The 12535-nt window shown below is 29.3% G+C and overlaps 2 protein-coding genes across 2 annotated transcripts in view; both read right to left on the reverse strand.

Moving 5' to 3' along the window:
* Positions 1-7679, reverse strand: part of LOC107444589 (uncharacterized) — a 44957-nt gene extending 37278 nt beyond the window's left edge. Inside the window, exons 1-12 of the mRNA XM_087162774.1 lie at positions 7515-7679; positions 7120-7266; positions 6725-6871; positions 6330-6476; positions 5935-6081; positions 5540-5686; positions 5145-5291; positions 4750-4896; positions 4355-4501; positions 3962-4108; positions 3567-3713; positions 3172-3318 (exon numbers count right to left, since the gene is read on the reverse strand). Coding sequence (XP_087018900.1) covers positions 3172-3318; positions 3567-3713; positions 3962-4108; positions 4355-4501; positions 4750-4896; positions 5145-5291; positions 5540-5686; positions 5935-6081; positions 6330-6476; positions 6725-6871; positions 7120-7266; positions 7515-7659 — 1762 coding nt within the window. The 5' untranslated portion in view covers positions 7660-7679. The remainder of the gene's footprint in view (positions 1-3171; positions 3319-3566; positions 3714-3961; positions 4109-4354; positions 4502-4749; positions 4897-5144; positions 5292-5539; positions 5687-5934; positions 6082-6329; positions 6477-6724; positions 6872-7119; positions 7267-7514) is intronic.
* Positions 7680-7813: 134 nt separating this feature from the next.
* LOC147809331 (uncharacterized) lies at positions 7814-11399 on the reverse strand. The gene is made up of 4 exons (XM_087162775.1): positions 11272-11399; positions 8305-8451; positions 7910-8056; positions 7814-7851 (listed from the first exon to the last, which is right to left on the reverse strand). The coding sequence occupies exons 1-4, from the start codon at positions 11285-11287 to the stop codon at positions 7814-7816; spliced, it is 348 nt and encodes a 115-aa protein (XP_087018901.1). The 5' UTR covers positions 11288-11399.
* Positions 11400-12535: the final 1136 nt, after the last annotated feature.

Raw genomic sequence — 12535 nt, forward strand, 5'->3', positions numbered from 1 at the left:
TTGTTATTGGATTCTAATTATTGCAATATACAATGCATTTTAGTTTTCTTCTAATTATAAATAACAAACAATAAGAGATAATCATTTAAAATTAATTTTTACATTCCGTTTTCTTCGGATAAATAAATTTTACAATTGCCTGAGATAATGTTTCTGATTAGCTTAAAAATTTCTTTAAGAAATGGCAAAAAACTAAAAAAAGAAGAAATCACAATTATAATAATACTAACAAATACTTAAACTTCGGATTTAAACAGCCGCTTTCTGGCCTAAACTGTTGGGACCTAACTTCCCAGGTTATGTTTTCCTATTCATGTAAAACAGTTTTTGTGTCAGATTCCGTATAATATTTACTAGTTAATACTAGCTAATTAGCGTAATTAAGGTAAACTTTCGGAATTATTAATATATATGCACTTATGTAACACTGGTATAAGAAATCAAAAGAATTTGCAGCTTGGATCGATTATCTCCAAAACTATTGCACCGATTTTAATGAAGTTTGATACGTACATACAGTGATACAATACAAAACAAATAAACATTCAACAATTGTAATACACTCGAATAATCGTGCGTAACTTTCGTTTGAGTCGGAAGGTATGAAATTGCTACAGAACAACTCAGGCATAGAAAGAAACATAGAATAGAAACAGTAAATGATAAACGGTCTGTAAGTATGAAATCACGCTGCAAGACCGGTATATCTGTAAGAGGGGACCATATCTTCTATTAACCCCCATTTTTTTATTCTGCAGCCTCTGTTTCATACCTTCCGACTTCAACGAGTGTTCTGCATGATCCTGCATGCGTGTCAAAATTGTTGAATGGTTATTTGTTTTGTATAGTATCAATGTAAGTATATATATATATGTATATATATATATATATATATATATATATATATATATATATATATATATATATATATATATATATATATATATATATATATATATATATATATATATATATATAACAAGATAAATAAATACAAGAAAACACGAAAAAAGTTAAGAAAAACAATAAGTTTCATACTCTTTATTGCGGATATAATCGTGTGGGCTGATGAAAAGATTATATCTTTTTTTTCCATTTTTTTTTTTTTAATTTACTCCTTTTTTTTATTAATTAGTTGTTTGTTATTTTTTTTAATTATTCCCCCCCCCCTTTTTCATATGTCTATAAATTTTCCTTTGTTTCATCTTCATTTTGAACTCCATCATTTTGAACTTTGAATATATATATATATATATATATATATATATATATATACAGAGAGAGAGAGAGAGAAAAGCTATAGATAGCAGCATAAAGTGCGTAACGTATTGCTTACCTTAAAATAAACAATCTTCCACAATAAAGGTTGCGTTTCCCCCTTTCAAAAAAAGGCGAGTTTTAAAGTTTTCTAGACACGAGAAGGGGGAAATTCGTGGAGTGCCTCACATTTCATAGGCGCTTTTTGACATAAATATTATCATAGAATATTTTTTTCCAAACATATACAAGATTGCCTAGGCATGGTTCTTGAATGCAGTTCTAGTGGCACCATGCAAAATAAAATAAATAAATAAAAACTTTGTTTAGAAAAACAAAATATTAAACTAGAGAAAATAAGCTATATAAAAACATTTCTAGAAAATAAGCTATGAAAAACATTTGATTAACAGCAAAGTAACTCGTTAAATTATTAGATTTAAAGCAGCTCTAAAAAATTATAATAATGGAATAAAAATTTTATCTTGTCCATTTTCGGGAAATAAATTGGAAAAAAATATCTATATTTGAATTATTTAAATAAAAATCTAACTAGTTTCAGAGCTATCTACCTTCTTAGAGATTTTGCAGAAATAGAAAACTTGTAGGGTCCCTCGCAACTTCTGGCGATGGCCCTGTATCAATTATATAAATAAAAACCTGATCTTTTCTTTTTTGAAACTGTACAAATATGGCTTAAAAACAATTTAAACATTATTTTTTAAAAAAGCAGAAAAATATATTTTCGGCAAGATAATTGAATTACAATTTTTGCCTAGTATTTTGGAACAGGCCTTTGGAAGTAACCTGTTATTTTTATAACAGGTATGATTCAATAACAGGTGCAAAATAACTGTTCTAGAAAGCATTAGCCATCTCTAGTTCTTTCTAACTTTACTCATATTCGAATTCCGCACAATTTCTTACTTTCATTTGACCTTTCTTCAATTTATATCCAGATTCACAAAATAATTGATAACTTAATTATTGTCATATTGAGATAAGGATTTTTATTGCATTCTCTTTAGCTTACAAAAATTATCCTTGAAACCGAATTTTCTAAACTTTTGAAAATTAGGCGAGTCTGCTGTTGCCATTCCCGCGAGATTGCACCAGCTAGATCAAATTCATGAACACTGGCAAAATCAAGAGACTATGTGATTTAATGAAGGTGGATTGAACATGCACTTCGTACGTGTAGTAAAAACCAGGCTCACAGACTCGAAGGTCAAACATTTCAAATGTCTGCTAATGAGTTGTGAAGTAGCAGTAAGTCTCCCTAAATATATAGGGCATCCACTGGTGACTAGGCTAAAAAAAACTGAAAGGAATTTCCTAAAACAAATTAACATTTAGTACAAAAAACGAAAGTCACCTATTTTTGGCAATGGTAGAAAAATACTCGCCTAAAGCATCACTCGGGAAACTTGATTCTTCTAAGTCATTCATTCTACTGAATTTTTTCAAGAGGTGAATGTAACCCTGAATTTATAAAATAAATAGAATCTAATAGTAAGACTTTCTCATTGGAAATAACTTCTATCATTTTTTACGAAAGAATTTCCACCAAATAGATTATTAATGGATGTTTTGCTTTTTGCGAAATACTTTCCTATATTTATCTTCCTTTCATTTATTCTAATACTATTATTATAAATTTCATCCTGCAAAATTCATAAATTTCCAATAAAAAGTACAAAAAAAGTTGTATTTTGTTGTAAATGCAAAATTGTAGTAAATAATATTTTTTTAAATTGGTAATTGACTGATATTTTATGCGTAAAACTTATATCTTTTTTCTTAAGAAAATATGTTGAAAGCTTTTTTTAATTTTTATACATTTAATGAACAGCTGGAACATTGGAAAGAATTTTTGAGTATATACATTTCTTTTTAAATTAAATTTGCACTTACCAATACAGTCTGAATCCTTTTCTCCTTTTTTGGCATCATCTTTTGGTTTGAAACCATCCTTACATTCGCAGGTGAAATCATGACCATACGACATACATTTGGTATTTTCTCCAGTACAGTCATTCTCTTTGCATTCATAAATCATTTCTAAAAATACAAAGATATGTTTGCGAAATTTTAACAAAAATGCAGAAAAGAATATCCTTTAATAATTTAAACTGTTTAAAATTAAGAGTCATACTAATTATGCATCTCTTCCGTAAGGAAAGCATGTAAAAGCTTTTGTTTCCTTCTTAAAATCACTTTTTGTTGGAAATATTTATTCTAGGGTCATTAACTAAAACATTGGAATTTTTGAGTGTATACATTTCTTTTTAAATTATATTTGCACTTACCAATACAGTCTGAATCCTTTACTCCTTTTTTGGCATCAACTCTAGGTTTGAAACCATCCTTACATTCGCAAGTGAAATCATGACCATACGACATACATATGGTATTTTCTCCAGTACAGTCATTCTCTTTGCATTCATAAATCATTTCTAAAAATACAAAGATATATATGCGAAATTTTAACAAAAATTCAGAAAACGATATCCTTTACAAATTTAAACTGTTTAAAATTAAGCGTCATACTAATTATGCATCTCTTCCGTAAGGAAAGTATGTAAAAGCTTTTGTTTCCTTCTTAAAATCACTTTTTGTTGGAAATATTTATTCTAGGGTCATTTGCTAAAATATTGGAATTTTTGAGTGTATACATTTCTTTTTAAATTAAATTTGCACTTACCAATACAGTCTGAATCCTTTTCTCCTTTTTTGGCATCATCTCTTGGTATGAAACCATCCTTACATTCGCAGATGAAATCATGACCATACGGCATACATATGGTATTTTCTCCAGTACAGTCATTCTCTTTGCATTCATAAATCATTTCTAAAAATACAAAGATATATGCGAAATTTTAACAAAAATGCAGAAAACGATATCCTTTACAAATTGAAACTGTTTAAAATTAACCGTCACACTAATTATGCATCTCTTCTGTAAGGAAGGCATGTAAAAGCTTTTCTTTCATTCTTAAAATCACTTTTTGTTAGAAATATTTGTTCTAGGCTCATTTGCTAAAACAATGGAATTTTTGAGTGTATACATTTCTTTTTAAATTAAATTTGCACTTACCAATACAGTCTGAATCCTTTTCTCCTTTTTTGGCATCATCTCTTGGTATGAAACCATCCTTACATTCGCAGGTGAAATCATGACCATACGGCATACATATGGTATTTTCTCCAGTACAGTCATTCTCTTTGCATTCATAAATCATTTCTAAAAATACAAAGGTATATATGCGAAATTTTAACAAAAATACAGAAAACGATATCCTTTACAAATTGAAACTGTTTAAAATTAAGCGTCACACTAATTATGCATCTCTTCCGTAAGGAAGGCATGTAAAAGCTTTTGTTTCCTTCTTAAAATCACTTTTTGTTAGAAATATTTGTTCTAGGCTCATTAGCTAAAACATTGGAATTTTTGAGTGTATACATTTCTTTTTAAATTAAATTTGCACTTACCAATACAGTCTGAATCCTTTTCTCCTTTTTTGGCATCATCTCTTGGTATGAAACCATCCTTACATTCGCAGGTGAAATCATGACCATACGGCATACATATGGTATTTTCTCCAGTACAGTCATTCTCTTTGCATTCATAAATCATTTCTAAAAATACAAAGGTATATATGCGAAATTTTAACAAAAATACAGAAAACGATATCCTTTACAAATTGAAACTGTTTAAAATTAAGCGTCACACTAATTATGCATCTCTTCCGTAAGGAAGGCATGTAAAAGCTTTTGTTTCCTTCTTAAAATCACTTTTTGTTAGAAATATTTGTTCTAGGCTCATTAGCTAAAACATTGGAATTTTTGAGTGTATACATTTCTTTTTAAATTAAATTTGCACTTACCAATACAGTCTGAATCCTTTTCTCCTTTTTTGGCATCATCTCTTGGTATGAAACCATCCTTACATTCGCAGGTGAAATCATGACCATACGGCATACATATGGTATTTTCTCCAGTACAGTCATTCTCTTTGCATTCATAAATCATTTCTAAAAATACAAAGGTATATATGCGAAATTTTAACAAAAATGCAGAAAACGATATACTTTACAAATTGAAACTGTTTAAAATTAAGCGTCACACTAATTATGCATCTCTTCCGTAAGGAAGGCATGTAAAAGCTTTTGTTTCCTTCTTAAAATCACTTTTTGTTAGAAATATTTGTTCTAGGCTCATTTGCTAAAACAATGGAATTTTTGAGTGTATACATTTCTTTTTAAATTAAATTTGCACTTACCAATACAGTCTGAATCCTTTTCTCCTTTTTTGGCATCATCTCTTGGTATGAAACCATCCTTACATTCGCAGGTGAAATCATGACCATACGGCATACATATGGTATTTTCTCCAGTACAGTCATTCTCTTTGCATTCATAAATCATTTCTAAAAATACAAAGGTATATATGCGAAATTTTAACAAAAATACAGAAAACGATATCCTTTACAAATTGAAACTGTTTAAAATTAAGCGTCACACTAATTATGCATCTCTTCCGTAAGGAAGGCATGTAAAAGCTTTTGTTTCCTTCTTAAAATCACTTTTTGTTAGAAATATTTGTTCTAGGCTCATTTGCTAAAACAATGGAATTTTTGAGTGTATACATTTCTTTTTAAATTAAATTTGCACTTACCAATACAGTCTGAATCCTTTTCTCCTTTTTTGGCATCATCTCTTGGTATGAAACCATCCTTACATTCGCAGGTGAAATCATGACCATACGGCATACATATGGTATTTTCTCCAGTACAGTCATTCTCTTTGCATTCATAAATCATTTCTAAAAATACAAAGGTATATATGCGAAATTTTAACAAAAATACAGAAAACGATATCCTTTACAAATTGAAACTGTTTAAAATTAAGCGTCACACTAATTATGCATCTCTTCCGTAAGGAAGGCATGTAAAAGCTTTTGTTTCCTTCTTAAAATCACTTTTTGTTAGAAATATTTGTTCTAGGCTCATTAGCTAAAACATTGGAATTTTTGAGTGTATACATTTCTTTTTAAATTAAATTTGCACTTACCAATACAGTCTGAATCCTTTTCTCCTTTTTTGGCATCATCTCTTGGTATGAAACCATCCTTACATTCGCAGGTGAAATCATGACCATACGGCATACATATGGTATTTTCTCCAGTACAGTCATTCTCTTTGCATTCATAAATCATTTCTAAAAATACAAAGGTATATATGCGAAATTTTAACAAAAATACAGAAAACGATATCCTTTACAAATTGAAACTGTTTAAAATTAAGCGTCACACTAATTATGCATCTCTTCCGTAAGGAAGGCATGTAAAAGCTTTTGTTTCCTTCTTAAAATCACTTTTTGTTAGAAATATTTGTTCTAGGCTCATTAGCTAAAACATTGGAATTTTTGAGTGTATACATTTCTTTTTAAATTAAATTTGCACTTACCAATACAGTCTGAATCCTTTTCTCCTTTTTTGGCATCATCTCTTGGTATGAAACCATCCTTACATTCGCAGGTGAAATCATGACCATACGGCATACATATGGTATTTTCTCCAGTACAGTCATTCTCTTTGCATTCATAAATCATTTCTAAAAATACAAAGGTATATATGCGAAATTTTAACAAAAATGCAGAAAACGATATACTTTACAAATTGAAACTGTTTAAAATTAAGCGTCACACTAATTATGCATCTCTTCCGTAAGGAAGGCATGTAAAAGCTTTTGTTTCCTTCTTAAAATCACTTTTTGTTAGAAATATTTGTTCTAGGCTCATTAGCTAAAACATTGGAATTTTTGAGTGTATACATTTCTTTTTAAATTAAATTTGCACTTACCAATACAGTCTGAATCCTTTTCTCCTTTTTTGGCATCATCTCTTGGTATGAAACCATCCTTACATTCGCAAGTGAAATCATGACCATACGACATACATATGGTATTTTCTCCAGTACAGTCATTCTCTTTGCATTCATAAATCATTTCTAAAAATACAAAGATATATATGCGAAATTTTAACAAAAATGCAGAAAACGATATCCTTTACAAATTGAAACTGTTTAAAATTAAGCGTCACACTAATTATGCATCTCTTCCGTAAGGAAGGCATGTAAAAGCTTTTGTTTCCTTCTTAAAATCACTTTTTGTTAGAAATATTTGTTCTAGGCTCATTAGCTAAAACATTGGAATTTTTGAGTGTATACATTTCTTTTTAAATTAAATTTGCACCTACCAATACAGTCTGAATCCTTTTCTCCTTTTTTGGCATCATCTCTTGGTATGAAACCATCCTTACATTCGCAGGTGAAATCATGACCATACGACATACATATGGTATTTTCTCCAGTACAGTCATTCTCTTTGCATTCATAAATCATTTCTAAAAATACAAAGATATATATGCGAAATTTTAACAAAAATGCAGAAAACGATATCCTTTACAAATTGAAACTGTTTAAAATTAAGCGTCATACTAATTATGCATCTCTTCCGTAAGGAAAGCATGTAAAAGCTTTTGTTTCCTTCTTAAAATCACTTTTTGTTGGAAATATTTATTCTAGGGTCATTTGCTAAAATATTGGAATTTTTGAGTGTATACATTTCTTTTTAAATTAAATTTGCACTTACCAATACAGTCTAAATCCTTTTCTCCTTTTTTGGCATCATCTCTTGGTATGAAACCATCCTTACATTCGCAGGTGAAATCATGACCATACGGCATACATATGGTATTTTCTCCAGTACAGTCATTCTCTTTGCATTCATAAATCATTTCTAAAAATACAAAGGTATATATGCGAAATTTTAACAAAAATGCAGAAAACGATATCCTTTACAAATTGAAACTGTTTAAAATTAAGCGTCATACTAATTATGCATCTCTTCCGTAAGGAAAGCATGTAAAAGCTTTTGTTTCCTTCTTAAAATCACTTTTTGTTGGAAATATTTATTCTAGGGTCATTTGCTAAAATATTGGAATTTTTGAGTGTATACATTTCTTTTAAAATTAAATTTGCACTTACCAATACAGTCTGAATCCTTTTCTCCTTTTTTGGCATCATCTCTTGGTATGAAACCATCCTTACATTCGCAGGTGAAATCATGACCATACGACATACATATGGTATTTTCTCCAGTACAGTCATTCTCTTTGCATTCATAAATCATTTCTAAAAATACAAAGATATATATGCGAAATTTTAACAAAAATGCAGAAAACGATATCCTTTACAAATTGAAACTGTTTAAAATTAAGCGTCGTTCAAATTATGCATCTTGTGCTTAAGGGAAACATTTTAAAACCTCCGTGTTATCGTTGCATGGAAAGGAAAACCATGAAAGCCTCCCATTGTTAGCCCCGATAGTGATTTTGTTCTAATCCATGACCCTTCTATCACAAATGTATCAAACTTATACATTAATATTATTTTTATCACCTCTCATGAAACCTTGTACCTCAACCTTGTCACCTTGTCACCTCATCACCTTGTACCTCAAATTCCTTTGAACTGCAAAATTAGACGAATCCGGTAAATGGCACAAAACTGTTGAACATTTCTGGAGGAATTTTTCAGAAGAAAAAAAAAAAAGAAAAAGAATGCAAATAATGCCATCTATTGGGAGAATTATACACTTAAAATTAGCCCAATTTTTGTCAAAGCTTTTTGTTTCATGAAACTTACTTTATAGCTTCACGGTACTATGCCAATGAATGTTTCTTTAAATTTGAAATATTAAAATGTTTTAAAAGTAAACTACATCCTTATAACTTCTGAAATTTAGATAAAATATAATTTCGATAAACATTTGTAATATAGATAGGTCTCGAGGTTAGTCTTTGGCTTATTGCTCCGAAATTAAGAGGACGTATTTTAAAAGCAAAAGGTTTATAAAAATCGATGGGACGAGATTTCATATCGTTCATTTTAGTTTGCCTTAAAAAGTAGCCTCATAAGTTGTTGTTTTTTTTAATCTTTCTAAAATACTAAATTTTATTCAAAATTACAGCGTCGAAAGACTAAATATGCACATTATTTATACAATAGTAACTAAATTAAAAACTATGTAATAGAATGTTAATAAAATAATAATAAAAAACTATAAATGATTATGATAAATCGATATTTAATATAAATACCTTTAAGAAGACTTTCGGTTAGTTTTAAAGCTCTTTGCTTCATATAAATACTCTTATATATCCATGAAAATATTTCCTTAAATTAGGAATCTATCAAAATTTTTAAAGCAAAATGTTGAGGTTGGCCTTTGGTACATTGAGCCAAAATACCAAAATAGGCATGTTGAATATATATATATATATATATATATATATATATATATATATATATATATATATATATATATATATATATATATATATATACTCTAATGCGTCCCAGAATCCTTGCAAATGCCACCATAAACACTCTCTGAATATCTGCTTCAGTGTTCCCTGACCACAGTGGGTGTGTTTATACTTATGTATTCAAACCTACCCATTTTTCCTAAGTTGAAGAAAGATTTTTTTTTTCAGATTCAAGTAGTAGGGAAATTCATGTTTGTTTGTTTTTTCCATTCAATAATGTGATGTATAAGCTTAATTTTAATGACTTTCCTTACCAATACCATTAAAATCATTTTCTTTTAAGAGTGAACGTTAGCAGAGACAAAATGTGGTATTTTAACTGTTTTGTTATATATTTACTAGAAGGTGGTGCATATAATTCCTTGCTTTATGTGATTTAACCCTACCTAATTTGATATAAAAATTATGGAAGCATACTGAAATTAAAAGTGGATTAGTTATGTCAAAATTGAAAAGCGAAACCAAAAAAAAAATTCTGTTACATTAAACATAGTCAAATCAATGCGATAGCCTCATATTATTTTCCCAAATTAATAAAAACCCTTGAAATACTGACTGGTAACAAATTATAGATCACCTCTGAACTAATTCTGTGTGAATAATATTTTTTCAGGAAGCAAACATTTTAAAAGATTTTGCATGGCAAAAATACAGACTTCTTTTATTAACCCTGCTACAACTGAAGAAATATTTTTTTAAACAAGAGCAAATACGTAGTGACTGGTAACCCTGCATTTTAATTTCCATTATTATTATTTTCCCAAGCGAGGTGCTTGAATCCCGTAAACAGCCACCACACAGACCGCTAACTGTTTAAATCTACTACAAATGTAAAAAAGAAGCATGATGGATGGGATAGAGTCTAGTTAGCGGCCCAGGTGTCCAGCTCTAATATCAAGACAAGGTGTCTCTGCATTTAACAGCTAACACATAGGCCGTTGACCATTAAGAACCAATTCAAAATAGAAAAATACATGATGGATGATATAGGGGCCGCTGCGTTGCCAGGCTTTCTATTCAAAACAAGACTAGAAGGTTTCTCTTCATCTCTATGCTTTTATTTCAGATATAAAGATATATATAAATGCAACTAATATATTGTTTTACATAAATCTTACTTCCCCTAAGAATTCTTAAATTTTTTTACATTTAATTTACAATAATTAAACGCTTTTGTTATCACTCTGTATTGAAGAAAAGGAATCATTTTTAAAAGATGCTGACATCAATAAGTTTATTGTGAATACCTTAACTCCATGGGAGATTTATGCAAATTAAACTGAAGTTAGTTGAAATGTTAGCTTAGATGAAACATGAAAATGATTAGAGTTACGAAACGGTCGCTATGTTAATATGAACCACTATCAATAATATGAGAACTAAATTACTTTTTTTTTTTTGAATGGTGATGCAATTTTCATTAACCTTAGTGTAACAAAGTCCTGACAACATTCTTTTAAAATATTAAGTGTTACCTCAGTTAAAATTATTCCTTTTAGAAATTAGAAAATCAAATGTTACATCTTCACCACTTAAAGAATATTAATTGAAAAGTGCAAAACACGGCTTCTATCTGTCAAAATACATTGCCTTTGTCGTAAATTTACTGTATAAAGCAACTTACCACCTCCAGAAAGCATTTCTTTAAACTCTGTAATTTCATTTAATCCATTTAAATATTTTTCTCCATTTTCTTTTCAATACAAACGTATTTATGGAAACAATTATAGAAAACAACCACATTTTTGACGCATTTAAGAGGTTATATTTCCACCACTTAAAGAATATCAATTGAAAAGTGCAAAACACGGCTTCTATCTGTCAAAATACATTGCCTTTGTCGTAAATTTACTGTATAAAGCAACTTACCACCTCCAGAAAGCATTTCTTTAAACTCTGTAATTTCATTTAATCCATTTAAATATTTTTCTCCATTTTCTTTTCAATACAAGCGTATTTGTGGAAACAATTATAGAAAACAACCACATTTTTGACGCATTTAGGAGGTTATATTTCCACCACTTAAAGAATATTAATTGAAAAGTGCAAAACACGGCTTCTATCTGTCAAAATACATTGCCTTTGTCGTAAATTTACTGTATAAAGCAACTTACCACCTCCAGAAAGCATTTCTTTAAACTCTGTAATTTCATTTAATCCATTTAAATATTTTTCTCCATTTTCTTTTCAATACAAGCGTATTTATGGAAACAATTATAGAAAACAACCACATTTTTGACGCATTTAAGAGGTTATATTTCCACCACTTAAAGAATATTAATTGAAAAGTGCAAAACACGGCTTCTATCTGTCAAAATACATTGCCTTTGTCGTAAATTTACTGTATAAAGCAACTTACCACCTCCAGAAAGCATTTCTTTAAACTCTGTAATTTCATTTAATCCATTTAAATATTTTTTCTCCATTTTCTTTTCAATACAAGCGTATTTATGGAAACAATTATAGAAAACAACCACATTTTTGACGCATTTAAGAGGTTATATTTCCACCACTTAAAGAATATTAATTGAAAAGTGCAAAACACGGCTTCTATCTGTCAAAATACATTGCCTTTGTCGTAAATTTACTGTATAAAGCAACTTACCACCTCCAGAAAGCATTTCTTTAAACTCTGTAATTTCATTTAATCCATTTAAATATTTTTCTCCATTTTCTTTTCAATACAAACGTATTTATGGAAACAATTATAGAAAACAACCACATTTTTGACGCATTTAAGAGGTTATATTTCCACCACTTAAAGAATATTAATTGAAAAGTGCAAAACACGGCTTCTATCTGTCAAAATACATTGCCTTTGTCGTAAATTTACTGTATAAAGCAACTTACCACCTCCAGAAAGCATTTCTTTAAACTCTGTAATTTCA

This window comes from Parasteatoda tepidariorum, chromosome 5 (assembly GCF_982258835.1).
Source record: "Parasteatoda tepidariorum strain Cologne lab strain chromosome 5, Ptep-v5.0, whole genome shotgun sequence".
Classification (NCBI taxonomy): domain Eukaryota; kingdom Metazoa; phylum Arthropoda; class Arachnida; order Araneae; family Theridiidae; genus Parasteatoda; species Parasteatoda tepidariorum.